At 54.0% G+C, this 27,419-nt stretch overlaps 1 protein-coding gene and 1 long non-coding RNA gene across 2 annotated transcripts; one reads left to right on the top strand and one right to left on the bottom strand.

Moving 5' to 3' along the window:
- TEF (TEF, PAR bZIP transcription factor) lies at window positions 1,969-17,786 on the top strand. The gene is given in 5 exon segments (XM_021091460.1): window positions 1,969-2,726; window positions 7,170-7,424; window positions 7,427-7,486; window positions 12,688-12,908; window positions 14,316-17,786. Coding segments are annotated over 5 exon segments (909 nt in total). The 5' UTR covers window positions 1,969-2,569; the 3' UTR covers window positions 14,532-17,786.
- LOC110260631 lies at window positions 19,295-27,320 on the bottom strand. The gene is made up of 3 exons (XR_002343883.1): window positions 26,496-27,320; window positions 25,299-25,372; window positions 19,295-20,082 (listed from the first exon to the last, which is right to left on the bottom strand). It is a non-coding gene; the product is annotated as an uncharacterized LOC110260631 (long non-coding RNA).

The raw sequence follows: 27,419 nt of genomic DNA, 5'->3' as shown, positions 1-27,419 counted from the left end.
CTGTCACAAACAAATGTAACTTTCCACTGTTATGTTGCTATAAATCCTCTTCTCATACCTTGAGAAATTTTTTCCCTTCAATGTCACATTGGGAATTCCCATGGTGGCTCAGGGGAAAGAATCCAACTAGGAACCATAAGGTTGCCTGTTCAATCCTTGGCCTCGCTCAGTGTGTTAAGGATCCAGTGTTGCCGTGAGCTGTGGTGTAGGTCGCAGCTGCGGTTCGAATCTGATGTTGCTGCTGTAGCTCTGATTCGACCCTAGCTTGGGAACCTCCATAAGCCACGGGTGCGGCCCTAAAAGGCAAAAAATAATAAAATAATGTCACATTAGCCATGAAAATGTACGTTTAGCCCTAATCCAGCAAGTCTCTCCACAACCAAACTAGTTATTTTTAAAGCTTCCAACATTGTTTTAATCAGTTTCCTTGGACTGCCCTCTGAAATTTATTTCTAAAAACCTCTAGGTCAGTTTATTCTAGAGATGTCTTAGTTTAGCCACATACAGAATTCCCGCTAACAACAACTGAGTTCTGTGCACAATTTAGTACTTTCGCTCAACAGGGAGTGACATGGGCACCAACCTGCCTGTAGGATAACGGATACACCAAGCCATGAACTTGTACCCATGGGTGTTAGTAAAGCTATGGTCATTACCATTTGTTGCATTTACACTAACTGGCTAACGGAAGCCTGGGAAGGTAAATCCTGCCCTATCTCCATCTGACATAAACCAAGGAGGCCTGGAGAGATGAAGCAATTGGTGGGAGGTATCAGATTCAGAAAATAACTGACATCTAATGAGCATGGCCGGGAGACCTTGATTTCTGGAGTCAGATGCCACCACCCTGGCTTGACCATCACCCAGAGTTTCTTCAAACCTCTTGCTTTCCAGGCCTGCTCAGGGGCCCAAGCGCTTTTTTCCTCCTCAGTGCCCAGCAAAGTTCTCATTATACCAGCCTGACCACTTTCAGCTAGCTGGGTGTTGCTGTCAGCACCTACCCCGTGAACCAAGGACTGGGCTCTGCCATTCCCCAGCCCGGCTACTGGAAGGCGCGAGTCACAGGCAGGATACAGGATAAACAAGCCAAAGTCCCTGCCCTGTCAGGCACGGAGAGTCTACACTGAGTTCAAGGCAGAGTATGAATTGTGCTATCAAGAGGTACAAAGTCCTGGTGCCGCTAGGAGCAGCTTCCTGAAAGGTCCCCACATCTGTGGACCCCGCTCACGTTCTCCATTTTCCCGGTTTCCTGAGGAACTCCCAGGAAGTATTTATATTTTGAGAGGCGGTGGTTCTCCCACGAGGTGTGTACTCTGTAGATTGAGTGAAGGAGTTTTATTTTTTTCCCTGTAGAAAAAGCCAAGGTCCTCAAGAGAAACAGGCTTTCAGAGCCGTTTAGGACTTTAGAGATTATCTAGCCCAACCCCGAAATTTTATGGGCGAGAAAAGAGGCTCCGGGAAGCAACTGGACTTTCCCAAGGTCACAAGCTAGTAAGTTGGGAGGACAGAAGCGTGCACTCCGGCTCCGGCTCAGGGCCGCGCCCTTCCTCTCCACCACCCCGCCCCGACCTCAAGAATGCTCCTCCACGCTCGTGTTTATTTGGCCGCCACGCCCGCGCCAGAAACCCGGGATCCGCGGGGAACCTGACACCCGCTTCAGCGGCAGCCAAGCCTGTTCCGGCTGTCCCTACGATGGGCAGGCCGCCGTCCCCGGCCCTGCCCTCAGCCAACCTCCGGGTCGGCGGGGTAAGGGCTGGGCTCTGCGTCCAGGTCCCACGACCCTGGACAGAGTCCCCGCAACCAAAAGAACCGGCCCTCCCCTCCCCGCCGCAACCCCGCACGTGCTGTGCCTCGTGCACCGCCCCGGGTCCCGCCCCCGCCCTCCATTGGCTGTTTCGCGCCCTCCACCTCTTTCCCCTCCCCCTGCAACTGGACTCGGCTGTGGCTCCACGTGACCCGCGGAGTTGGGGACGGCCGCGTGGCCCCGGGGGGCTCTCTGATAGGCTCCCCCCGCCGGCATGGCCGCTCCCAGCTCCGCCTCCCTTCAGTGGCGCGTCCGGAAAGTGGAGAGGTTGGGGTGCGAGGGGAGAGCGGTAACGGTGGTCCGAGAGGAGGAGGGGTATTATGAGCAGGGAGGCGAAGGTGAAACCTTGGGTAGAGGGGAAGGGGCTGTAGCCGAAAAGGGCCTAAGACCCTGACTCTACCAGGCGCCAATCAGGTGACACAGAGGCAGATGGGGCGGGGCCTTCGGCCCTTCTCCTCACCTGGCCCCGCACGTGTCTCGTTTATCCGGGCGGCCTAACCAATCACGGCCGGGACGGCTGTGCCTGCCCCCCTCTCAAGGCGGACCAATCCAAGGCCGCCATCCGGGGAAGCTGGCCTGGACTCATAAATAATTAATATGCCAGAGCCAGTCCGCAGGCGGGGTAGGGATGGAGGGAGGCGGGGGTGCCCCCGGGAGCCTGCGCAGTAGCCGCCCGTGTCGGCAGCTGCGGCGGGTCGCACGGCTCCGTCCCATCTCGGGGGGCGGGCGGGGGAGGCGAGGCGCGCGAGCAGAGCGCGGGGCACGATGTCCGACGCGGGCGGCGGAAAGAAGCCGCCTGTAGAGCCGCAGGCGGGGCCGGGCCCGGGGCCGGGGCGCGCAGCTGGGGAAAGGGGCCTGCCAGGCTCCTTCCCGCTGGTCCTGAAGAAGCTGATGGAGAACCCCCCGCGCGGGGCGCGCCTCGGTGAGGGGGGGGAGGGTCCGCGCGCGCCTGGGGGCGGGGTTTCTGCAAGGGCGGGGCTATGTGAGGGCGGGGCCGGGGAGGTCGGAGGTCAGGGTGAAGTGGTCCAGCAGAGGGGGATGGGACCAGGGATGACAAGGGCCCTGGAGGGCGAGACAGAGGGATTGGGAAGAGAAGGTCAGGGGCGAGTTGAGCGAGGCTGGGTCAGATAGGGGTTGGCGGGGAGGGGTCAGGAGGGAGAGGGTAGGGTGGGAGTCGGGGTGAGGAGGTTCCTTTGGGCGGCCTCGAGTGTATGCAACGCGTAGGGGTTACTGAGGAGGCTGATGGGGGTCGCAGCAGCCACTTAAATGACGCTCGAGGGCGCCTTCTCTGGAACGCCTGAATCAGGATCACTTGGGATGCTTGTTTAGAATGCCGATTCCTGGGCCTCACCTTTCACCCACTGAATCTGCGGCTCCTGGGACAGGAATCTGCATTTTTAGGAACACCCCACCCCACCTCTGTGATTCCAAAGTCCACTGAAGTTTGAGATACCCTGATAGACAGTAGCGAATTGTCTTTATATATGGGCTTTCTCTCTGGGGATGAGGACCTGTCTTCTTCCCCTCCAGTGAGTATTCCCAGTTACTAGGTAGGTACTCGCTGGAGGTTTTCTGGAAATGAATTTCAGGGCTGCTGCTGAGGTGGGGGAGGAGTGTCAGGAGAAGGGATGGGAGGGCCTTCTGAGGGGGGATTGACATGAGTCAGGTAGAGGGATGAGGGTCAGACTGAAGCTACTGAGGCCCTTCACCTGGTTGTTTGGGGCTGACCCTAGCCTTTGGGGCCACAGTGGCAGGGCTGGGCTTTGTCTTGGTTCCTAGGCCACAGAGGTCCCTGGGGCCTACCTGGAAAGCAGGTTTGGCCTTGTTTTTTGGCCTGGGAACATGAGGTTCAGGGAGTGGCAGGAGTGCCACCTATAGTGGAGTTTTAGATGCACTGAGGGATGCTTTCAGTCTCAAAGATTTGAATTTCCGAGAACCATTGGTGTAGTTCATGGATGTGGGAAGGAATGGGCCTTCTGTGAATACCAGCCTTGGGGAATTAATTGTCTTTTTAAACATGCCATTTCTCTTCCTTTCCTGGCTGTGTTCTGAGGCTCCCATCCCTATGGCTGTCACTGTTGGGTTATATATAGCTTCAGCACATCAGGTGAGGCCAGGCTCTCTCCTCCTGCTTCAGACCTCATATGCACAGACCCTTTTGTTTGTTTTTAAGGCAAAATTTTGTTCCAGGATCTGAGGCTGAGACAAGCTACCAGGACAGGTGTACACATCCGTCGGGGTTCTTGTTTGAGATTACCAAATAATAACCATCTATAACAATAATTCTACCTCACATTTGCAGAATACTCACAGAGCACTTTGATATAGTCTTATTTAGTCTTCCACAGCCATCTTATAGGGTATTACCCCACTTCTCAGATGAGGAAAGCTGAGGCTCAAAGAGGTGAGGCTATTTCCTTAAGGTCACATAGCTAGGCCTTATGTGCTCTTTACTCTGTCACTGGCAGCCACTGTCCTTGTGACCCGAGTGATGGGCCTAGTCCTTTATCATCCTTTACGATGAAAACTCCATCTTATGGGGAGTTCTTGTTGTGGCTCAGTGGTAGTGAACCTGACTGGAATCACTCGGGTTTGATCCCTGGCCCTGCTCAGTGGAGTAAGGATCGGGCGTTGCTGTGAGCTGTGGTGTAGGTCACAGATGAGGCCCGGATCTGGCATTGCTGTGGCCGTGGTGTAGGCCAGCAGCTGCAGCTCTGATTCGACCCCTAGCCTGGGAACTTCTATATGCCTCGGGTGCAGCCTTAAAAAAAAATAACAAACAAAAAACAAACACAAAAAACTACTCATCTTATAAAAACACTGATTTGGAAATTCTCTTGTGGCACAGTGTGTTGATGATCCAGCATTGTCACTGCTGTGGTGCAGGTTTGCTCTCTGGCCCGGGAACTTTTACATGCTGCAAGTGCAATCCAAAAAAAAAAAAAAAAAAAAATTAAAGCACTGTCCTTCTCGCTCAGTGGGTTAAGGACTGGGTGTTGCCGTGAGCTGTGGTGTCGGTCGCAGACCCGGACTGTATGTGGCGTTGTTTCAGCTGTAGTGTAGGCCAGCGGCTGCAGCTCTGATTTGACCCCTAGCCTGGGAATCTCCATATGCCTTGGGTGTGGCCTTAAAAAAATAAAAATAAATAATTAATTAATTAAAAATAAAAACACTATCCTTAATGGCTTAGGCCAGACAAAACCTGGAATGTACTGTTACTCTTCCTTCAGTCTGGCTGTTTTTCTGCAGCTCTGATTCGAGCCCTAGCCTGGGAACTTCTATATGCCTCGGGTGCAGCCTTAAAAAAAAATAACAAACAAAAAACAAACACCTCCTTTGAACCCCATGACCCGCCCAACATGGATCACAGTCCTTGCTGAACAGCATGTAGAGTCAAGATCTCAGGGAAGAATAGGGAGGCCATCTGGCCCTCCCAGCCCACCAAAGCTTTGCTTTCTAACTTCCCATTTGGTTTTAAACCAAAGCCTGGTACAGAAGGCAGTTGCAGGAATTCAAGATAATTGGTATTAAAAGCCATGACCAAATTCTGTTAGTCAAAACCTCTGCCTTCTTAATTCACTGGGTGTGTCCATTTTTATTGGACCGATGGGCTGCTTCCTGGCTGTATGTGATGTAGGAGTCCATGCATGACTGGTTTATTTCCAACATAATCCTATTTGATTTCTCTTTTTCATTTCAGAATCCAGAGTTCAAAGTTGTCTCCCTCAATTTGAAAACCCATTATGAGCTTGTCATGATTTTCTCTCCCACTTCCCTGATTAGCTTCTCCGTCACTTTGAGTTCCTTCTAACCTTGTCACATTTTTCTCTTGTGTTTTTTTCTTAATTTGCCCTTTCTTGGATATCTGCGGGCATAACTTTCTTCTTCTTTTTTTCTCTTTTTCTTGGGGGTAGGGGGACTGCACCAACAGCCTATGGAAGTTCCCAGGCTAGGGGTCAAATCAGAGCTGCAGCTGCCGGCCTACACCACAGCCACAGCAGTGCCGGATCTGAGATGCGTCTACAACCTACACTGCAGCTCATGGCAATGCCGGATCCTTAACTCACAGAGCAGGGCCAGGGATCAAACCCACGCCCTCATGGATCCTAGTCGAGTTCATTACCACTGAGCCACAATGGGGACTCCTCCACGTGCATAACTTTTTGACGGGGACAATTAGGTGGGATCCAGTCCCCACTGATTGATTAGTTTTGTTTTGACTGGGAGCAGGCTTTCTTCTACAGCTCCCTGTTCTCCTTCCCAGAAAACTTACCTTAAGTCTTCTCTGCTTATTCAGAGATAGAAGTCTTTTGAAATGGTTGGTCTGAAAAAGGTCCTGAAAAGACAGCTCCAGGCCCTCTCTGTTGAATAAACCTGAAGGGAATCCATTTACAAACCCAGCTTTTGGGAGCCCTGTCGTGGCTCAGCGGAAGTGAATCTAGCATCCATAGACTAGCATCCATGAGGACGAAGTTTTAATCCCTGGCCTTGCTCAGTGGGTTAAGGATCTGGTGTTGCCATGAACTGTGGTGTAGGTCTCAGACACGGATCGGATCCTGCGTGGCTGTGGCATAGGCCGGCAGCTACAGCTCCAATCCAACTCCTAGCATGGGAACCTCCCTATGCCTCCCTAGGGTGCAGCCCTAGGAAGACAAAACAAAACAAAACCCAGCCTTCTGCCTTCAGTATACACATCTGCCTGCTCCTGTGTTGGTCCCCAGGATCGAGGAATGAATCAGGCACAGTAAAGTAGCAACGAGTGCCTGCTGTGTGCCCGGAGGTCTACAAGACACTGTCAACTGTTACCTCTAGTCTTCCCCAAGAGCCAGCTGTATCCTGAGTTACCTTGAGGACACTGAGGCTGGCAGAGGCTGAGGAACATTGCTAAAGGCACACATCACTGCCGTGGGAGGCAGAGCCCTGCCTGGAGTTCAAGCCCCAGGCTGGGTTGCTGTGGAGAAGCAACATGAACGGGAGAACACGCACGCTCTTGGTCTGAGGAATCAGCCCTTGCCTAAGATAAGAGGAAGGGTTGGAAACTTCGTTTCCTCCCTGCAGCCTCTCTCCGGCAGATGCTGATCCCACAGCCCATTCTGCACTAACCCTGGGGCCACGGCAGCCCTCAGAGCCGGGGTGCGCAGCCTGGGAAGCCCAGGCAAGGGTGAGGACGTGCTGCCGTTGCTAAAGGAGACCAGTGGTCCTGGTTCAAGCACCAGGTTGTAACCAGAGAGTAGCATGAGCTCTTAAAGTGCGTGGATGGATCAGAACTCCGGAGGGTGGGTCTGCCTTGTGAGGCTTACCGCTCGCCTCCTGGGCTTGAGTTACCCTCTTGAGAGGTGTCTCATCACAGCTTTTGTGTCTGCAGATAAGGAAAAGGGGAAGGAGAAGCTGGAGGAAGACGAGGCCGCAGCAGCCAGCACCATGGCCGTCTCGGCCTCCCTCATGCCGCCCATCTGGGACAAGACCATCCCCTACGACGGCGAGTCCTTCCACCTGGAGTACATGGACCTGGACGAGTTCCTGCTGGAGAACGGTATCCCGGCCAGCCCCACCCACCTGGCCCAGAACCTGCTGCTGCCCGTGGCCGAGCTGGAAGGCAAGGAGTCGGCCAGCTCGTCCACGGCTCCCCACCATCCTCTTCCACCGCCGTCTTTCCGCCCTCGGAAACCGTGTCCAGCACAGGTGGGTGACGGGCCTTTGGGGAGGGCCACCCTCCCCGTCCAGGGAAATCCACTTCCCGCGCAGGGCTGCTTGTGTCCACCCACCCCAGGGGCGGTCCCAGTGGGCCTGCGGAGTGGAGAAGCCCCCTGCTCCCCGCCCTTCAGCACAGCCCCCCCAAGGCTGGGGTAAAAATAGCAGTCACATCCTCGGCAGTCGGAGCCTTTCTGCTGGTTGCTGCCGGTGCTCAGCGTGGTGGAGTGAGCCCGCCCAGGCGGAGGCTTTGCGGGGTAGAAATCCGTTCTGCATTTCCTCAGCGCTGCTCTTCACCCCTGTGTGCACTCTGCCACAGGTTATTGGGAAGCTCAAGCAATGATAATAATAATAATACCAGCTAACATTTATTGAGCATTTACTCTCTGCCAGGCATTAACACACCATGCTCACAAGAACCGTGTGAGATTGATCCTGTTATCTGAGGAATACTATGATTGAGGAGACTGAATCATAGTATCGGTAACTTGCGAGGTCACACAGCTGGCAGGTAGTGGAGGCTGCCCTTGGACCCAGGATGTCTGACTGGCAGAAACCACCCAGGCCCTGGCACGAAGGAGGCTGATTTCCGCTGTCCCTGGGATTCCTCCTTCATCCTCTTGTCCTTCTTCTGTTTTAGCTCTGGAGGTCGGTAGGTTGGTTTCCATGCTCCCGGGGCGCGAACTTGCCAGAGCAGGCACAGCCCTGTTCCAGGGGCTCCGTAAGCTCTCTGCAGGCTCGCTTAGAGGCGTATCGGCTGGTGTCTCCCGGGAAAGACCCCAGGAGCTGGTGTGAAACTCAGGGAACCTGCACCCAGGGAATCCTAATGCTCTGTGTTTTTTCTTTTTATTATGGAAAAATGTTCAAATGCAGAAATAAAGGGCGGCTGTAATGAACCTCCAGTAGCCATCCTGCAGCTTCCATAATCTTTTCCTTTTCCTTTTGGCTGTACCTGCAGCATGAGGGCCAGCAGGGATCAAACCCACACCACAGCAGCGACCCAAGTCGCAGCAGTGACAGCTCTGGGTCCTGAACCCACTGCACCACAGGGGAACTCCTCAGCTTCCATAAGTTTTAACTCATAACCAATCTTGTTTTCTCTAACCAACTCAGTTATCCTCTCCTGATTATTTTCAGTCAAATCCTAGGTATTATATCATTTCATCCCTAAATATTTCAATATATATATGTTAAAAAAAGCAATAAAAACACCAATTTTATATCTGAAATTGATAATAAACTCATCAGCATTCAAATTTCCAAAAAGTCTTCTCATAAATGTTACTGTTTTACAGTTCACTTGAATTGGGAGCCAAGCAAGACCCACCCATTTCAGTTAGTAATGTCTCTTTTCTTTTTTTTTTTTTTCTTTTTCTTTTCTTTTTAGGGCCATATGCATCGCATATGGAAGTTCCCAGCCTAGGGGTCTAATCAGAACTACAGCCGCCAGCCTACGCCAGGGCCACAGCAACGCCAGATCTGAGTTGCATCTGTGACCTACACCACAGCTTAGGGCAATGCCGGATCTTTAACCCACTGAGGGGGGCCAGGAATCGAACCCACATCCTCATGGATACTATTCATGTTCTTAACCCACTGAGCCGCGACAAGAAGTCCAGTTATGTCTCTTAAATCGCTTATAATCTATGGGGTCCCTTCTCCTTTTTATTTCTCTGTGATTTATTTGTTGAATAAGCTGAATTTTTTCATCCTGTAGTGTTTTGCACGTGCTGGATTTTTTCTGACTCTATCCATATACGGCTTTTTAGCATGTTCCTGTGCCCCTCGTTTCTTTCCTGTAAACTGCTCAGATTTAGAGGCTTTAGCTAATCCCAGCCAAATTCTTCTTTGAAGCCAGTTTCCCCCCCTGCCTTTTTTTTTTTTTTCTTTTTTTCTTTTTAGGGCCTCAGGTGCAGCATATGGAAGTTCCCAGGCTAGGGGTCTAATTGGAGCTGCAGCTGCTGGCCTACACTGAAGCTACAGCAACGCTGGATCCAAGCTGAGTTTGTGACCTACACCACAGCTCATGGCAACACTGGATCCTTAACCCATTGGGTGAGGCCAGGGACTGAACCTGCATCCTCATGGATACTAGTTGGATTCATTTCCGCTTGCACCACAGCAGGAACTCCCGAAGCCATTTCACTTTTGTGTTGGTCAGGTTGTCCTGCAAAGCTGGTTCCATGTGTGGGTAGGAGACAGAGCTAGAAATGAGCCCTATTTTGGGGGGTGGAGGGGCCATACCCAGGGCATGTGGAAGTTCCTGGGCCAGGGATTGAACCATGCCACAGTTGTGACCTGGGCCAGAGCTGTGGCAACACCAGATCCTTAACCCACTTCACCACAAGGAAACATCCATTTTTTCCTGTGTTTTTTTTTTTTTTTTTTTCTTGCCTCCTCTTATATCTTAGACCACCTGGGTGACATTCGCCTTTGATTTTAAGTACACGTTCTTGATGAAGTAGGGAACCCAGAAGTGCCCATGTCACAGGTATACCACTTGCTGAATCATCACAGAGCAAACCCACCCGTGTAACTATCACCCACATCAGGCTAGAGGATGCTCTTGGTGTTCCAGAGGTACCTTCCAATCCCGTTCTCTCCCCTGGGGAGTCAGTCATTACTCCCCAGGGGTCATCACGCTCCTTATTTCCACTACCAGAGATTCGTTCGTCACCATGTCCTTTAAATGGAACTGTATATTATGTGTTATTTATTTTATTTTATTTTTTTTGGCCGTTCCCAGGCCAGGGATCAAATCTGAGCGGTGGCTCTGACCCACACCACAGCTGTGGCAATGCCCCTGCTCCAGCCCAGGGATCAAACCTGTGCCCCCACAGAGACAATGCCAGATCCCCAACCTGCTGTGCCACAGTGGGAACTCTACTCTTTTTTTTTGTTTTTCACAATTATAAGCTCATTACGTTTATACGTTCACGTTTATGGCTTCCTGTAGCTAGCTTTATAGTAACGTACACATTATATGGGTGTCAGTAACTACCAACATAACTTACAGAATACTCCCGGGACACAGACAAAATCACCATACAGATGCAGGAAGATCTGTATGGAAGAACTGCACACATGGTAGACGTGAAAGGAGAGCTCCCCCTCTGAATTTTTCAGTAGAAAAATTTTCTGTAGAAAAGACAGAAGTCGTATGTATTCTTTTGGGTCTCGCGTCTTTCCTCAGCTGTTTATAAAAATCATCCGTGGTGTTGCCTGTAGCCGGACCCTGTTCATTTCGTTGCTGGACGGCAGGCCGTGTGCTGTACGACCACACCGCAGTTGTGCTCCCTACAGCTAAGGACACACAAAGTGTTTCTAGTTTGGGCTTACGTGTAGCACTGCCGCAAATGTTTGTGTCCGTGTCTTTGGCGAACACCTGTACGCATTTCTGTTGGGTGTTTCCTGAGGACTAGAGTGGCTGGGTCATCAGCCCTGCACACAGGCAGCTTTTGTAGACGCTGCCAAATGTTGTGCAGAGTGGCAGTAGCCATTTAGACTCCCTCCAGCAGGGCAGGGGCGTTCTCGTTGTCGGCCTGTGGAACCGTGGCTGTTTGTGGTTTATTCCCACAGTTACTGCCTTGGTTCCTGGCCCTTCAGCACTCTGACGCGCATCCCTGTTTGTAATTAACCCCTTCTAATCGGATATGATTAGTTTATGTGCTTGATCCAGTTAAAACCTAAGTCTGACCATGTCAGCCTCTGCTGAGAACTCTCCAGTAACTTCTTGCATCTCAGGGTGAAGGTCAGCTGTTGACATTTGGCACTGTTGGCATTCAGACCAGATAATTTTTTGGTTGGGGGGGGGCAGGACTGTGCTGGGCATCATGGGATGTGTAGCAGCATCCTTGGCTTCCACTCACTAGATGCCAATAGAACACACCGCTCCAGCCTAACGTGGTCACCTATTTGCTGCAGAACCAAACTGTCCCCTTATGAGAATCACTGCTTTATTGTGATTAAAGGCCCTGTGTTTGGTTTGGTGGTGCGGGGGTACCCACCATAAACCGAAGTTCCTGGTCCAGAGACTGAACCTGTGCCAAACAGCAACCTGAGCCACAGCAGTGATAATGCCAGGTCCTTAGCTTACTGAGCCACCAGGGAACTCCAGAGGCCCTATGTTTTCTGCTCTGGGCCTGTCCTGTTATCTCCCCGCTCAGTCATTCACTCCAGCCGCATCAGCCTCCTTTATTCTTCCTTGAGGATCCCCGTGCTTGTCGGAATAGACCATGCGCTTGGTGTTCACTCTTTCTGAAATGTTCTTTTCCCAGATATCCACAAGGCATCTACTGCTTTTACATAGTTATTTGTAGTTTAGCTTCTGTAACGTCAGCCTTCTTTGCTAGAATAACATTCCATGCAGGGAAGGACTTTTGCTGGTTTTGTTCACTGCTTTGTCTTTGCCAGGACGGTCCCTGGTATGTACCAGGTGTCCAGTAAGTATCTGTTAACTGAATAATTATTTTCTGTACTCCTGGCAGTAGCACTGAACGAGCAGGCTAAAGATATTGTTTTGTAATAATGTCTAGTAACACATAACCTTTGAATTCTTTAACCCAGTGTCCACCGTAAAGCCACAGCCCGACAGGGCAGAGAAGAGCAAGGATTCAGAGGCAACCAGACCCAGGGTGCCATCCCTGGGAGCAGGGGGAAACCATGTCATTTCTTTGAACCTGAGTTTCCTCACCTGTAAGATGAGATTAACACCCATCTCCCTTTCAGAGTCATCGTTAGACTAAATGAGCACAAAGGATTGACTTGCCTCAAGGGATTTGGACTTGGAAACCATTTCATTATTCAGTCTGTAGTTCACCGTAATCAGCTGTTCCTCATTATTTGAAAACTTGAACCCACGGGAAGCTATGGGGGCATAATGATTGAATATTTTGCCTAACATTTCCGGGAGGAAAAAAACAATTGGAAAATCCGGTCTTTTTCGAGGGCCTCTGTTTCCTTTTGAGCATTTTGTTCCTAAAGGGAAAAATTCTTTCCACACGTGCATTGTTGAGTGGAATCACACACGCCAGTCTGGCCAGGGGCTGATGCTGTTGTGGTTTTTCTTCCCTCCGAACGGCAGTGGTTCGCGCAACCTTAAGATTCAAGCAGGTGCCTGGGCGTGGGATGTGAGTTTTTACTATCCACTGAGCCTAGACTGTTTCAGGACCACCTGCCTCTGTGTCTTTCAGAATCCTCCCTGGAAAAGGAGAGGGAGACACCCAGTCCCATCGACCCCAACTGCGTGGAGGTGGATGTGAACTTCAACCCCGACCCCGCCGACCTGGTTCTGTCCAGTGTGCCAGGCGGGGAGCTGTTCAACCCTCGGAAGCACAAGTTTGCAGAGGAGGACCTGAAGCCCCAGCCCATGATCAAGAAGGCCAAGAAGGTCTTTGTCCCCGATGAGCAGAAGGTAAGCTGGTATATCTGCTGTCGCCAAGGTACAGTGTTGGTTCAGGAGCCACGGGCTGTGCTTCCTCATGTTTGACTTCATCTCAAGGACCCACCCTCCTTGTGGACATGTTTAGAAAGTCATGAGCTCAGAGCTTAGAGCTTAGAGCCCTGTCCTGCAGCAGTTGACAGACAGAAAGGGAGCCAGGTGCTGTCTGGCCCCAGCGTGACTCCCCGCAGCTTCTCTTTTCTTCCCGGCAGCCGGCTGTGTCGATGCTCCTGCTTCCTGGGCCACGGCAACTGGGGTGAAGAAGCCCTTGCTCTGAGGGACAGAGAGAGCTGTGTATTGCCATCCCCAGGGACGGGCAAGCAGCCTGCAAGCAGATGGTTTTGTAGGAACTGGGAGGGAGGAAGGAGAGGAGGATTTGGCAGTTTTTCCATTCCATCCTATGAAACGCTCTTCAGAAGGACTTTTCGCCTAAGCTTTAGAATCAGGGAGACCTGGGTTCAGATCCACTTTGCCACCAGACCTAGCTGGGCCTCAGGTTCCTCGTCTGTAAGGTGGCAATAACCATACCTGCCTCTTGAAAGGTTTCTGAGGCTTTAAAATAGTAACAATGGGAGTTCCCATTGTGGCTCAGTGGTAACAAACCCGACTGGTATCCATGAGGATTCGGGTTTGATCCCACGTCTTGCTCTCTGGGTGAAGGATCTGGCATTGCCATGAGCTGTGGTTTAGGTCACAGACGTGGCCCAGATCTGGCATTGCTGTGGCTGTGGCGTGGGCCAGCAGCTGCAGCTCTGATTGAACCCCTAGCCTGGGAACCTCCACATGCCACAGATGCAGCCCTAAAAAGACAAAAAAAAAGCAAAATAAATAAATAAATAAACCACAGTGAAAATGGTGAACTTTACGTGGTCCTTGCTGTAAGTCAGGCCAGTGCTGGTATAAGCACCTTGTACATCCTAACTCATTTAATCTCATGCCACCCGGGAGCCAGTTCCAGCTCTCATCCCCATTGTAAAGATGAGGGGCCGGGGACATTGAGAGGTTAACAGGACCGGGGCTGAACTCAGGATGGGACCCAGGGTGCAGGCCCTTAGCCACAGCCGGAGCGTAGACAGGAAGACAGACAGTGCTTTACGCTGGAGCAGTGCCGAGCAGGCCACCCGCGAGTGGGGCTGCCTTCCTGCCACCGCAGGTGCCCCCGCAGATTTGGTGTCTCTTCCTGCCTCCCCGGGAACGGGAGCAGGCAGGGCAACCGGCCCCCCGCGCTCGCGGCCCCTTTCCCTGGAGGCCCGGCCTTCGTGCCAGCTGCACCACATGGGTTCCAAGAGGGACCTGGGGGTGGCATGCTGAGAGGAGGGGAGGGTGGGCTCCCTCGCGGGGAAGAGGACAGACCCACGGAGGACTGACCCCTCCCCACAGGACGAAAAGTACTGGACGAGACGCAAGAAGAACAACGTGGCAGCCAAGCGGTCCCGGGACGCGCGGCGCCTGAAGGAGAACCAGATCACCATCCGGGCGGCCTTCCTGGAGAAGGAGAACACGGCCCTGCGGACGGAGGTGGCCGAGCTGCGCAAGGAGGTGGGCAAGTGCAAGACCATCGTGTCCAAGTACGAGACCAAGTACGGACCCTTGTAATCCGCGCCTCCGCCCGCACCTCAGACCTCTGCCCGGGGCCCCGGATCCCACCTGCGCGTGGAGACTTAGGACGCGTCATGGGCGCGTGGCGGTGCACCTGCCCTGGGAGCCTTCACGTTCACGCTTCATCACCCACGGCCAGCACGGCGACTTCCCTGGGGACCCGCCTCCTCCCTGGCGGGACGCGAGAGAACCTGCGGAGCCGGGAGTCAGCCTTAGTCTCTGTTCTCGGCGGCCCCGGAAGGGGACCGCGGGAGCACAGGCTCTTGTTTGCCAGGAAGCCCGGGCTTCCCTGCCTGGCCCTCCATCTCCGGCCTGGGCCGTCCAGGCCTCTCTCTGCAGAATGAGTCGTGACGCTGTCGCCCTCACATCGGCTCAGGAAGCAGCGCGCGTTTCCAGGCAGGGCGTGTCTGTCGCCCGCCTCACCCTCCCCGGAAAGTCTTAGAAACATCCGCTCCCATCTGCCTCAGAGGCAGACAGACCGGCCAGGTCCCCTGTTGTGTCCGTGGGGGTGCCAGGCCACAGCAGCGGGGTCTCTGCGCAGCTAGCCGGGGACGGGCTCTGGCTCTGGGCCGGCAGTAGAAGCGCACCTGCCGTCCTTGGCTCCTTCACCCCTTTCCTCTGTGGCTCTGAGGCCTGGAGGGAGAGGGGCTCCATCCCAGGGCGGTGGTCTCTGAGCCCTGGGCCCTGTACACATCTGCTCTTCTCCAGGTCACTTGTGGAGGCCGTCTGAGTCTCCTTTGTCCCACCAGACTGGGCCTCTGGGGCTGCTCTTTCTTTTCACGCAGTGCCCAGGCTCGCTTGGGTTTTAAAGGAAGAGTCCCTCGTCTCAGAAGCCTAACTTCCCGGAGCCGGGATCCACCTTCCACACGGCGTTCAGAAAACCGGCCTCCGCAGCCTCTCACGCGCCGGTGGAGAGCCGGGGCATGTTTCTCCAGAAGCGCCCGTTCTTTCTTGCTCTGCTCTCCCGTGCAGGCCTGGCCCGGGCCGCTCTCCCCAAAAAGCAGAAGAGGGCTTTCCAGGTCTTGCTTCAGGATCCAGCCCCGTGCCTGCGGCCTGAAGGGTGTCACCCAGCAGGACACCTGGTCACCTGGTCGCAGCACCACTCTTATGGAATAGCAGACTCTTGGGACATGTCCACGGGCTAGAGTCCCCTCCATCTGGGTCCCTGGAGACGTGGGCCACGCGAGCCCGGCCGTGGTATGGTGTGGAGGGGGACACCTCGCAGCTGCTCCTTTGTCTTGTGTCCGGCCGGACTCATCCTTTGGCTCTGCCGGGAAGAGTAATTAAGGAACTCCGTGGAACCCTCTGCTCCCTGTGGTCAGCTGGAGTTGGAGGTATTTATTTGCTCAGCAGGGGCAGCCTGTGGTAAAGAGGGGTCAGGGGCGACAGGGGCTCTTTGTCATGTTCACCACTGGCTTTATTTATAGTGGTGGCTCTGAGTCCTGGGCCTCGACCCCTAAAGACTTTTCATAACAGATGTTTAGAGCAGGGGAAGCCATCCGCTGGCCGTGGACCACACCCCAGGGGGACACCATGGCGTTCCAGGGACCTACACCCCCGCCTCTCCGGGGACTCGACAAGGGTTCCTGAGGCCAAGAGAGGTCAGTCCCTTCCCTGCGGGCCCCTGACTTTGACTTTGTGGTTCTATGAAAACCATGGTCACACTTTTCACTCTATTGTAACCACAACAGGGCCGTTGCATCCGGCATGTCTGTGTCCTGCCCTGGGCAGCTTGCCCGCCCGGGCACTCTCCCTCTGGTCTGGCCACCCACCAAAAGGGCACTTCTCATTTTATTATTGGTAGAAGAGCTGCCAGCTTAAAAGCTCTTCATTTTCTTTGGCCAGGGAGTGTATGGTTTGTTTTCTCAGTTGGGTTTTTTTTTAAAGGGATGGACATTTAATCTCTGGATGGCGTTCACTTTCCGACCCCGGCGGGTGGGATGATGGCCTGACGTCTCTCCTCTTTGTCCCCCCTTCTGCCTGCCCAGTGCCCTCCGCTTCTGCCCCCAGGCAGTGGGTGTCCAGTTCCTCCCCCAAGTGCTTACTTGGAAAGAGCACGGCTCTCGGCCTCTTTTAGAAGAGCCCCTTTGAGCCAGGAGCCTGGCAGGGACAGAAGGGAGATGTCCGGGGAGGTTGACATTTGGGGGAAAGGGGGGCTCAGGGAAGCGTGTCTTCTTCCTAGGCCTAAGGATCAAGGCCTTGGGGCGGGTGGTGGGGGTGGGGGGTGTCTTCTGCTCAGTTTCCATCGTGGAGTTGAACTCCTTGCTGGACCCCCTCCATCTTGGGGCTGACAGCCAAAGACTGGGGCTCCTGTGCTCAGATGTTTGGCATCCTCCTAAAAGCACTGGAAGCCAGAACTGCCAGCATAAGTGGCTTGCAGCGGGCTGGGAAAAGCACCATTCCTTCCTGAACGCTCTGTCTCCAGCCTCACTGCAATCTCAGAACAGACAAATCATGAATGAGCTAGAATGCTGCAAGAATATGCACATAATAAATGTATATCTAAATATAGAAATATATATATTTAGAGAGAGAGCTTTCACCATGGCCAGCAGCCGTGGGGACGACTTGGGTAACTCTTACCCGTGGCCAAAGGAAAGGGTTTGCCTGTCCGAGTCCTGAGGTTGGGAAAGGCACTTGGCAGTGAACCTTTACTCTGGGTCGGCATCACCCTGGTGTGGGGACCTGCTGCGGGGCCCTGGCAGGCAGCTCCTGCGGTCCTCCAGCCTGAGGTGGGGTGGCAGGCGAGGGAGCCAGCAGGAAAGTGCCCCTTCGTGCTGGTCTGCTCTCCATCCGGGGCCCTGGGAGCAAAGGGCTGTGAGCCCCTGGTTTTTTGGCAGAGCCCCACCCCAGAGCTCCTTTCACATCTGTTAATTAAGTGCAATAAATTTTTCTAGAAACGGCGAAGATGACTTCCAGGTGGCTCTTGCATCTTACAGCGTCGGGGTCGCCAGAACACCACTTGGTTTTATTTTTCTAAGTGCATGTGACGTGATAGAGTGTGCGGGGCTCCGCCTCCTCCCCTGGGAGCTGGCATTCCAGTGGGCCCCTCTCCCCTTTACCTTCCCTGGGGAAGAAGGCAAGGAGCAAACCCCTTCTTCCCAGCCGGAGAGGGCGGAAGAGGCCATAGCCCATGGGCCTTATGTGCTTGTGTGCGTGCGTGGGCCACCATTGGTGGGCCGGAGTGACGTGGCGGGAGGGAAGCTGGGAATGTATCCTTTTCAAACAAAATTAAATATTTTGAGATGAGAATTGTGGGGCTGTCTTTTCTGTCCCCCTCCCCACTTCAAGGCCAAGTCACCTAACCACTCTGGGCCTCCGTTTCCTCATCTGTCCAGATGGAAGTCATTTCTGCCTGCTTCCTTCATGATTTATTGAGAAAGGACACATATCAGGCCCAGGACAGTTGAAACAAAGAAAAGTGCTCTACCACTGGTAGAAGGACAGGGAACTGCTCTTGAAAAGTGGCCCCAAACAGAGAACACTCAATGGCAAAGTGTAAAAAAAGTAAAAAGACTTGGAGTTCCCTTGTGGCTCAGTGGGTTAAGGATCCGGTGTTGGAGTTCCCGTCATGGCTCAGTGGAAACGAATCTGACTAGTCTCCACGAGGATGCGAGTTTGATCCCTGGCCTCGCTCAGGGGGTTAAGGACCCAGCATTGCTGTGAGCTGTGGTGTAGGTCGCAGACGTGGCTTGGATCTGGCGTTGCTGTGGCTGTGGTGGACCCCTAGCCTGGGAACTTCCGTACATCACAGGTGCAGCCCTAAAAAGCAAAAAAAAAAAAAAAAAAAGGATCCCATGTTGTCACTGCTGTGGCATGGGTTTGATCCCTGGCCTGGAAGCTTCTGCACGCCATGGGGGCAGCCAAAAAAAAAAAAAAAAAAAAAGTCTGGAAGAGTTGGGGGCTGGTGGTGGGATTCTAGAGGTTTTCCTTTTCTGCTTCTGCCACATTTTCTGTCTACTGCCATGAGACAGTCACAATTAAAAGACAATTTTATACCCAAGGGTAAAGCCATTTGCTGAGCACCAGAACTGTCATGCTGATTTGCTCAGCATTGATGTCCCCAGGTCCCCTGCTCAGGATGGGCCCAGACTCGTGGGGTGGGCACAGAATTGGTGGCCTCATCCTTGGCAGTGCCCACTGCAAATTCACCCCCCTCCCTGCAGTTCCAGGCCCTCGTCACGCTGCTTCTGCTCCCTCCGTGTGCAGAGCTGGCGCTGCCGCCTCCTCAGTGAGCCCTGGAGCTGACTTTACACAACGAGGCCGTTCTCCCCTGCTTCCCATTCCCATGCTTCATGTTGTTAACATTCAGGGCTCCTGAGGTTGGAAGGAACCAGGAACTGTTTTGTTTCTAGAGAAAAACATGCATTTGGAGTTTGGAGATGGACTGGCAAGGTGGACTTTTTTTTTTATGGCCACACCCTTGGCATATGGAAGTTCCCAGGCCAGGGATTGAATCCGAGCTGCAGCTGAGACCTGTGCTGCAGCTGCAGCCATGCTACATCCTTTAACCCACTGCGCTGGGCCAGAGATCAAACCCACGCCTCCACAGCAACCCAAGCCACTGCAGTCAGATTCCTAACCCACCGTGCCACAGCAGGAACCTCAAGGTGGACTTTTTTTTTTCCTTTTAGGGCCGCACCCACAGCATATGAAATTTCCCAGGCTAGGGTTCGAATCGGAGCTGCAGCTGCTGGCCACAGCCACAGCAAAGCGGGATCTGAGCCATTTCTACAGCCTACTCCACAGCCCATGGCACCACCAAATTCTCAACCTACTGAGCAAGGCCAGGGATTGAACCTCTGATCTCAGGGATACTAGTCAGGTTCACTACTTCACCAGTTCATGGGAACTCCCCACGGTGGGCTTTAAGTGGCTATTTTACCAATAAACATTGAAGCTCAGAAAAGCAAAGTGATATGCCCCCAAACTAAACAGCAAGGCTAAAATTCAAACCCAGAGTGGGTTTCAAATTCAAATTCCCAGACTCTCCTTATCCTCGGGTTCCAGCTTTTCACCACTTGTGCTCTTGGAGCTTGCTGCTCCTGAGAGCTTCCAGAGCCTTCCAGCCCAGCCTCCCCTCGTCCCAGCTCCCAGGATCCTGAACACCTGCTGCGTCCTAGGCCTGGGCTGGGTGCTCTGAGGCTCTATCTTATTTCACAGTGGGGGGTGTTGTCACTCCTTTGTACAGACAGGGAAATCAAAGTTTAGAGAAACCTCATTCAGCAAATATTTACTAAATGTCTATTTGGTGTCAACCTTGCTGCCAGCCTTCACAGTCTGCTTGGAAAGACAAACATTACAAGGACAAAAAATAATAGAATGATGGGTTGTGGTAAGTGGTGTGGCTGAGAAGATAGGGGATCTGGGAGAGGACAGGGACGACCTCTGTGTGGGTGACATTTAAGCCAAGACCAGAAGGGTGAGTGGAGGTGACTTACCCCCACGGCTCCCATACGAATTGGGCACAGAACCGAGTCCTTCGGGCAGCTTCTGACCCCCATCCATACACCTCAGTTCGCAGGCAGATGCAGCCTGACTAGCTGGTCTAAGGGGTAAGGCACAAGGAAAGCAGTTACAAGAGGACCTTAGGTGCTTAGAACCCTGTCACCCTAGTCTCCTGTCCCTGAGGTTGGGAATAAGAGGTCAAGAAAGCCCGGGAGAAGTTCCCGTCATGGCTCGGTGGAAACGAACCTGACTAGCATCCATGAGGACTTGGGTTCAATCCCTGGCCTCACTCAGTGGGTTAAGGATCCAGCGTTGCTGTGAGCTGTGGTGTAGGTGGCAGACGTAGCTCGGATCCCTTGTTGCTGTGGCTCTGGCGTAGGCCGGCGACTACAGCTCCAATTAGACCCCTAGCCTGGGAACCTCCATATGCTGCAGGCGCAGCCCTAAAAATACAAAAAAAAAAAAAAAAAGAAGAAGCCCAGGGAGGCAAATGTAACTCAAACAGAATCTAGTTTCCAGGGTCAAAGCTGCCCCACCCCCCGAGCTACCTTGTGGTGTCCAGGGGCTGCTACAGGGTCAGCCCTGGGCACAGGTGATTGGTCAAGGAGTGAACATGTGACCCAATCCGTTGTAGGCACAGTTGATTGGTCAATGATGGAACACGTGCCCCAACTGGGTCTATGAAGACCTTCCCTGAAATTTGTGAACCTGAGATCTGTTTCTGGAGACGACCTGTTGTAACCCACTGTGTTTTCTACTTTGTATACAAATACTCTTACAAACACAGATTTGTGCTGCCACAGGAACTGTGGGCTTGGAATATGTCAAAGCTGGGAGATCTCTGGCCAGCATGTGGCAGATAAGAATACAGACTAAGAGGGAGCTCCCTGGTGGCTCAGCAGCTTAAAGATCTGGTGTTGTCACTGCTGTGGCTATAGTTACAGCTGTGGCATGGGTCTTATCCCTGGCTTGGAACTTCCGCCTGCCATGGGTGCAGCCAAAAGCAAAAAACACAGGTTTGGAGTTAGTCCTGGGTTCAAATCTGCCTCCATCACCAATTTGGGATGTGATCTTGGGCAAGTCACTTCCCTGTCTGGGCCTCTGAATTTTATCCATAGAATGGGACACCAGCCTCACAGACACCTGGCAGCTGCCACTGAGGTGCCTACTTGGAGGTGAGCCCCTCAGGGCCTGGCAACTGACAGCCATGGGGAGGGGGCCCATCAGAGGGTATGGGAGGCAGCCAGAGAGCAGCTCTGTGGCCCCAGCAAGTGGCTCTACCTCCCTAAGCTGTTTCTCTCTCTGTACCATCAGGCTGTGCCACACAGATAACATACAGGTGCCTGACATGCTGCACTTCTGCCACCCACCTGCCTGGAGGACAAACCTCCACAGCTGGACACATGCCCCCTCCCCTGACTGTACCAAACTGCCAGACAGCCCTCACATGCCTCTGCACTGTGCTACGCCAGCCTGGCTGGCACTCCCGACTCCAGCACCTAAGCTGGGAAAGCTGCCAGCCAGAGACAGGGCTGAGCAGCAGAGGAAATCAGAGACTGGGTTGAAGATGGGTGCCCCCAGCCCCTCACCAGCCCTCACCAGCCCTCAACATGTTCTCAGTTCAGCAAACATTCCCAACCGTGCAGGCCGACGCCTGGACCCAGGAGAGCGAGAGCCCTTTTTGTGAGCTGCTTCTCCGTCGTCAGCAGGAGCAGGGGCTACATACTCAGCCTCCTTTGGCTCCTGGGCTGCAGGTGTCTCCAAGTCAGCAGGGCCAGGTCACTCAGGGCTGAAGTGCATGGCTCTTTTCTGAGGTCTGAGTACAGAACTGCTTTGATCTAGGTCTGTGGCAAGGCTGGGCAACGTCCCTGACCCCAGGACTCTAAGAAGATGCTAGATGATGCTTCAATTACCCAGAAATCCTATCCTAGAGCCTTGCTGAGACCTCAGGGCTGTGGCCAGAGCAAGTGCCCAAAGCTGGGGCCAGAGTCCTGAGCCAGGAGCCAGTGTTCAGCCCCCCAGGACTTGCTAGGCTCCTCCTTGCTCTGGGCCTTGGCTTCCCCTTGGGGTCTCAGTACTGACATTCAGACTCAGGACCACCCCCAGGCTCCACTACTGTCCAGTCAAGCCCCGCCTTCCCTTCCCTCTTTCTCTGCCTCCCAAACTCCTAGTCATCCCTCCAGGCCTCAGTCAGCTGTCCCCTCTGCGAGGAAGGTTCCATCAACACTCCTGGGGACAAGCTGCTCCTCCGGCAAGGTCCCACACCTTCTTCTGCAGGCCCCCCAGCCAGTTCCACCCCCTCCCTCACACTTGAGGTGAAGACACAATGAGTTGAAACTTGTAAAATGCTTAGAATGGCCCAGCAGCCGTGGGCGCTGGCCATTACTTTCCTTACCCCCTGTATCTTACAGGTGAGGAAGCTGAGGCTCTGAAAGGAGGAATGAGTTGTCTTTTCTTTTCTTTTTATGCTTTTGTTGCTTTTTAAGGCTGTACCCCTGGCATATGGAGGTTCCCAGGTTAGGGGTCGAATCTGAGCTACAGCTGCCAGCCTATGCCACAGCCACAGCAACGCAGCATCCAAGCCACATCTGCTCATGGCAACACCAGATCCTTAACCCACTGAGCGAGGCCAGGGATTGAACCCACAACCTCATGGTTCCTAGTCGGATTCGTTTCTGCTGCCACGACGGGAACTCCAGGAATGACTTTTCTAACCCCGCAGCTTCTCTGTGGGAGAACCAGGATGTGGACCAGGCAGCCCAGCTCCGGGGCCCTGCCTCTCAGCCTTCCCTCCCTCCCATGACTAGAGATGATGCATCCCTGCCCCCAGGGACCCGGTCCCTTCCCGCGGGCACCCATCCTCTCTCCACTGGGCCGGGACTCTGCCCCTGGGATTCTCTCTCTCCCGTGTCATCAGTCCCTCCTTCCCCACGAGATCATCCTGTCAGCCCAATGCATGCTCTGAACTTTTCCGTCCTGAAAATGAAACAACCTGAGCCCCCACGGCCCTCAGGCGACACCATGCTTCTGCTCCCTTTACGGTGAGGCGCCTCAGGAGGGAGGCCTGCCTCTGCATCTCCCCTCAGCCTTCCTGCCCACCATCGTGGAGTTAACCCATCATTCGGCTCCATCTCAAGCTCATTTTTCTCCACTTCTGAGCAATGTTTGGCCCAGTGGCTCACTCCTGCTTTTTTTTTTTCCCCCGCCACACCTGCAGCATATAGAGTTCCTGGGCCACGGATTGAATCCGAACTGCAGCTGTGACCTACGCCACAGCTGTGGCAATGCCAGATCCTTAACCCACCGCGCCAGGTGGGAGATTGAACCCACACTGCTTCAGAGGCAACGCTGGATCCATAACTCCCATCATGCCTGCTTTCTTGAAACCCTCTTCCCCGGGCTCCAGCTGGGTCTCCCCTGTGGCTTCTCCCTCTCCCCAGACTCAAAACACCAGAGGCCCCAGGCTCGGTCCCGGTGCCCTGCTCCCAGGTCATTCATTCAGCTCAAGGCCCCAGGTGCCATCTGTACCTCAGCAACTTTCACATGTGTCTCCAGCCCCACCTTCTTCCCTGGGCTCCAGATTCTTCACCTGCCCCTGCTCCCCAGCCAGCTCTGCCCGGACCTGCCAAAGTCTCCTGGTCTCCCCAAACCTGTTCCTCCCAGTGTTCCCTTCAAAGCAAAAGTGCTCAGAACAAAGCCTTGGGGTCACCCTTGATCCCCTGGTTTATCTCACAGCCCCATCCAATCTGTCCACAATTCCTGTCGGTTCTAGAATCCAGCCACTTCTTCCCACCCCCCAAGGCCAGCCGTGGTGTCTGAGATACCATATGTCCTGCCAACACACTCAGAAACAAATCCAAGCTTCTCCCTACAGCCTAAAAAGCCCTTGGAGATGTGGCCGCCTAACCCGTCCACTTCCCCTCCTGTTCCCTCCCTGACTCTTTGACTGTTTTGCTCGTCCCGGGTCACACCCAATCCCTTCCCATCTCAGAGCCTTTGCACTTGCTGTTCCCTCTGCCTGCAGTGCTGCCCCCAGATCTTCTCGGCCCAGCTCCATCCTCAGTGCCTGGCTGCCCCGGTGCTTGGCGCACGGTAGCTGCTCCCTAAATGTCGGCAGCATCCACAGGATTGCGATGATGAGACCAGGGCCAGTGTGGCAGGGGTGCTATGTCACCACCGGGTGGCACTGCAGACACATCCCTGGCGGCGACCTCGGTCCAGCCTCCAGATTTGTCCTCTCAGCAGAGCCTCACATGGCCTCCGGTGCCAGGCGGTGCTTTGGGGCACAGACTGCCTTGGCCCCGCCTGCCCTCCCGTGGCTACTGGAGAACACGATCTAGGGGTTTCCAAGGAGCCTGAAAGGAAGGGAGGGCTGGCTGCCTCCCAGGGCCTGCGCATCTAGGCTCCCTCTGAGGAGGGAGAGGGTTTGGTGGGAGAGCAGCCAGAGCAGAGTATCCTGGATGAAGAGTTCTGGGGAGGCCTGGACTTGGAGTCTGTCAGTGGAGCCCGGGTCTGCCTCCCTCCTCCTCCTGTGCTGTCTCTGCCTTGGACAAGCCCAGAAGAGGCGGTCAGCTCTTGCCCAGCCTCCCAGGAAGAGTCAAGGCTGCTATTTTCTTTCTTTTTTCCTTTTATAGCCCTACCTGGGGCATATGGAAGTTCCCAGGCTAGGGGTCGAATCAGAGCTGCAGGAGCAGCCTGGGCCACAGCCAGGGCAACACTAGATCTGAGCCACAGGTTGGGGCAATGCCAGATCCTTAACCCACTGCGTGAGGCCAGGGATCAAACCTGCATCCTCACAGAGACGATGTTGTCAGGTCCTTAACGTGCTGAGCCACAAGGGGAACTCCAAGGCTGCCATTTTCAAATAGAACCTTATTTTCAGCCACATGTCCAGGAGGCCAATACATGAAACTGATAAAAAGGGGTGTTTCATCAGCATCATTTCTAAGCTCAGGGTGCCAGCAGGTCCTTAGTCTAAAGTCACTTGAGAGGGTAAGCGTGTGACAACTGTGATGGACACACACCCTACCCAGGGTGTCAGTGAGGCCATGGTGCCTCTGGAAGCTGCCCCAGCACCCAGTCTATTTCTGCTTGTCTGAGCTTCATGGCATCAAGAAAAGCTCGAAGCCTGCAGGCAAAAAGCTGTTGTTTGAGAATGAATTCAAATCAAGTCTTGGTGACAGCCCCAAGGCCCAGCCAGAGCCCATCTGATGACTGCCAGCCCTGGCTGTGGGGCCCTAGCAGGTCCCTTTATCCTCTCTGGGCTTCAGGAGGCAGAGGAGGCTGGGGTCCACCTCCAGGGACCCATCGGTTTACCTGGGCAGGTCTGGATTTGGTGATCAGACGCATGTGGCCAATGGCCTGGCTGCCCATGGCCTCAGCAGCAGAGCCTGTGGGGAGAGAATGTTCAAGGAGGAACCTGGGGGCTCAGCTGGGCTGCAGGAGACAAGACAGGCAGGTTGAGGCGGGGCGAGATGGGGAAGGGGCACGGAGCTGACTAAGCCCCGAGAGTTTAAAAATAAACCCTGTCTGAGTGCTGTCAGCTACAGCCAGCCACAGCGTCCAGGGCCTGGTGACATCATCAGGGCACAAGATGTCCCTGGCAGGGGCTGGAGGTGGCAGAGGGGACATGGCAGGAGGGAGGGGGTGCTCATCTGCCCTTTCTGCGCCTGGGAGCCGCTGGGGTTTGGGGGAGCCGGCTTGGGTTCTCGCGGGCTGGAGGGGCTGCCAGGAGTCCCCTGCCCCCAGTATCTGGGAGCATTTCCTTCTGCGTGTGAGGAAACTGAGGCCAGGGCGATGGGGACTTTCCCGAGACCCCTACTTTGAAAGATTTGACAGCTCCAGACCTGGAAGCCAGGAGTGCTGGCTTCTCAAGCCGTGATTCTTGAAGCCTGGTGGGCATGGGGTGGGTGGGGGGCCCTTTAGGGAAGGCTCACGTGGACATGGGGCTGGGGCACCAGATGAGCAAATACCTAGGACTGGGCACAACACTGCTCAGAACTAGCAAGCTCCTCCTGCCCACGAATTTCCTCTGCTCCTCGCTCTGATCCCGAGAAGGGACAGGCAGGGATTAGCACTGCCCCCATTTTGGTTGGTTTTTTGGGCGCGGGGGTGGACACACCCGTGGCATGTGGAGTTTCTGGGGCCAGGGATCAAATCCACACCACAGCAGTGACAATGCAAGATCCTTAACCCAAGGCACTGCCAGAGGACTCCTTTTTTGTTTTATTTTGCTACCCCCATTTTACAGATGAGGAAACTGAGAAACAGAGGGACAAAATCACCTACTCCGGGCCTCAAGGCACATGGGATCTAGCCTCCCCTGGCAGTCCCCAGCTTGAGCTTCTGGAGCCAGGCTGGGTACACGGGGTGGGGGAGACAGGAGGCCACGGGACACAGGAAAGGGTGGGACGGAAGCCCTACCACCTGTGCTGTTGGGGTGTCCTGGGTTTGGCCTCCTTCCCGTCCCTCTCCACTGGCCCAAGCCCCCATGCACTCAGGACCAAGACTGACCTCCTCGGCTAGCCAAGACGCTGCCTGCTCATCCAGCCTCCTCTCTCACCACGTTCCTGACGCACTCTAAGTCTCAGTCTCACCAAACTGCTCATAGATTCCTCCAGAGATTGCTATTTCAGGCCTCTAAGCGGTTGAACAAGATGTTCCTGCCGCCTGGAATGCCCCCTCTTGTATCTTGCTGGGGGCTCCTATTCACCCTTCACAATTCAGCTCTGAGCCATCACTGCTCCATTGGATTCCAGCCGCGATTTTGACTGTAATTGCTATGTTTGCTACCTGTCTCTCTTTCTGGACGGGCAAGTCTTTCAGGGCAGCAATTGTATTATACTCTGCTCTCTTAGCTCAATGTCTAGCTAGTGCTTGGATGAAGGAATTAAATGGAGCCTTGTAATGTGGGGCCAAGCCCACTTTGCAGGAGAATGGTGGCACCTCCTGTACACCTTTGTTGGCTTTACTGGTCGGTGGGTGGAGGTGTTGCTCTGAAGCCACAATTCATTCTCAGGCCAAGTCTCCCAGCCTACCCTCCCTGCACCCAGGCCCTCAGCCGCTCTTCCCTAACTTCTCCCCTCTCCCTGTCTTTCCATCCCGCTCCATCCAATCAAAGCAAGGGCTGTTTCAACATGTCACCCTCCGGCGTCTTTCTCCCTTGCCCCAAAGCAAGCACAGGACAGAGAACTCCCAAACCTTAGAAAGCTCAGGATTTTCCCAGGGAGCCTATTTCAAATGCAGAGTCCCAGGCCTCACTCCCAGGAAACTACTCAGATGGAACTGGTGGGGAACCCTGGAAGCAGTTTTTTTTGTTTGTTTGTTTGTTTGTTTTTTTAGGGCTGCACTTGCATCACGCTGGGATGGAACCAAAGCTGCAGTTGCAGGCCTACACCACAGCCACAACAATTCACGATATGAGCCACCTCTACCACC

The sequence above is a fragment of the Sus scrofa genome, chromosome 5, assembly GCF_000003025.6.
Source record: "Sus scrofa isolate TJ Tabasco breed Duroc chromosome 5, Sscrofa11.1, whole genome shotgun sequence".
Classification (NCBI taxonomy): domain Eukaryota; kingdom Metazoa; phylum Chordata; class Mammalia; order Artiodactyla; family Suidae; genus Sus; species Sus scrofa.
The sequence above is the reverse complement of the archived record's forward strand: the minus strand, read 5'-3'. Positions and strand labels throughout refer to the sequence as shown.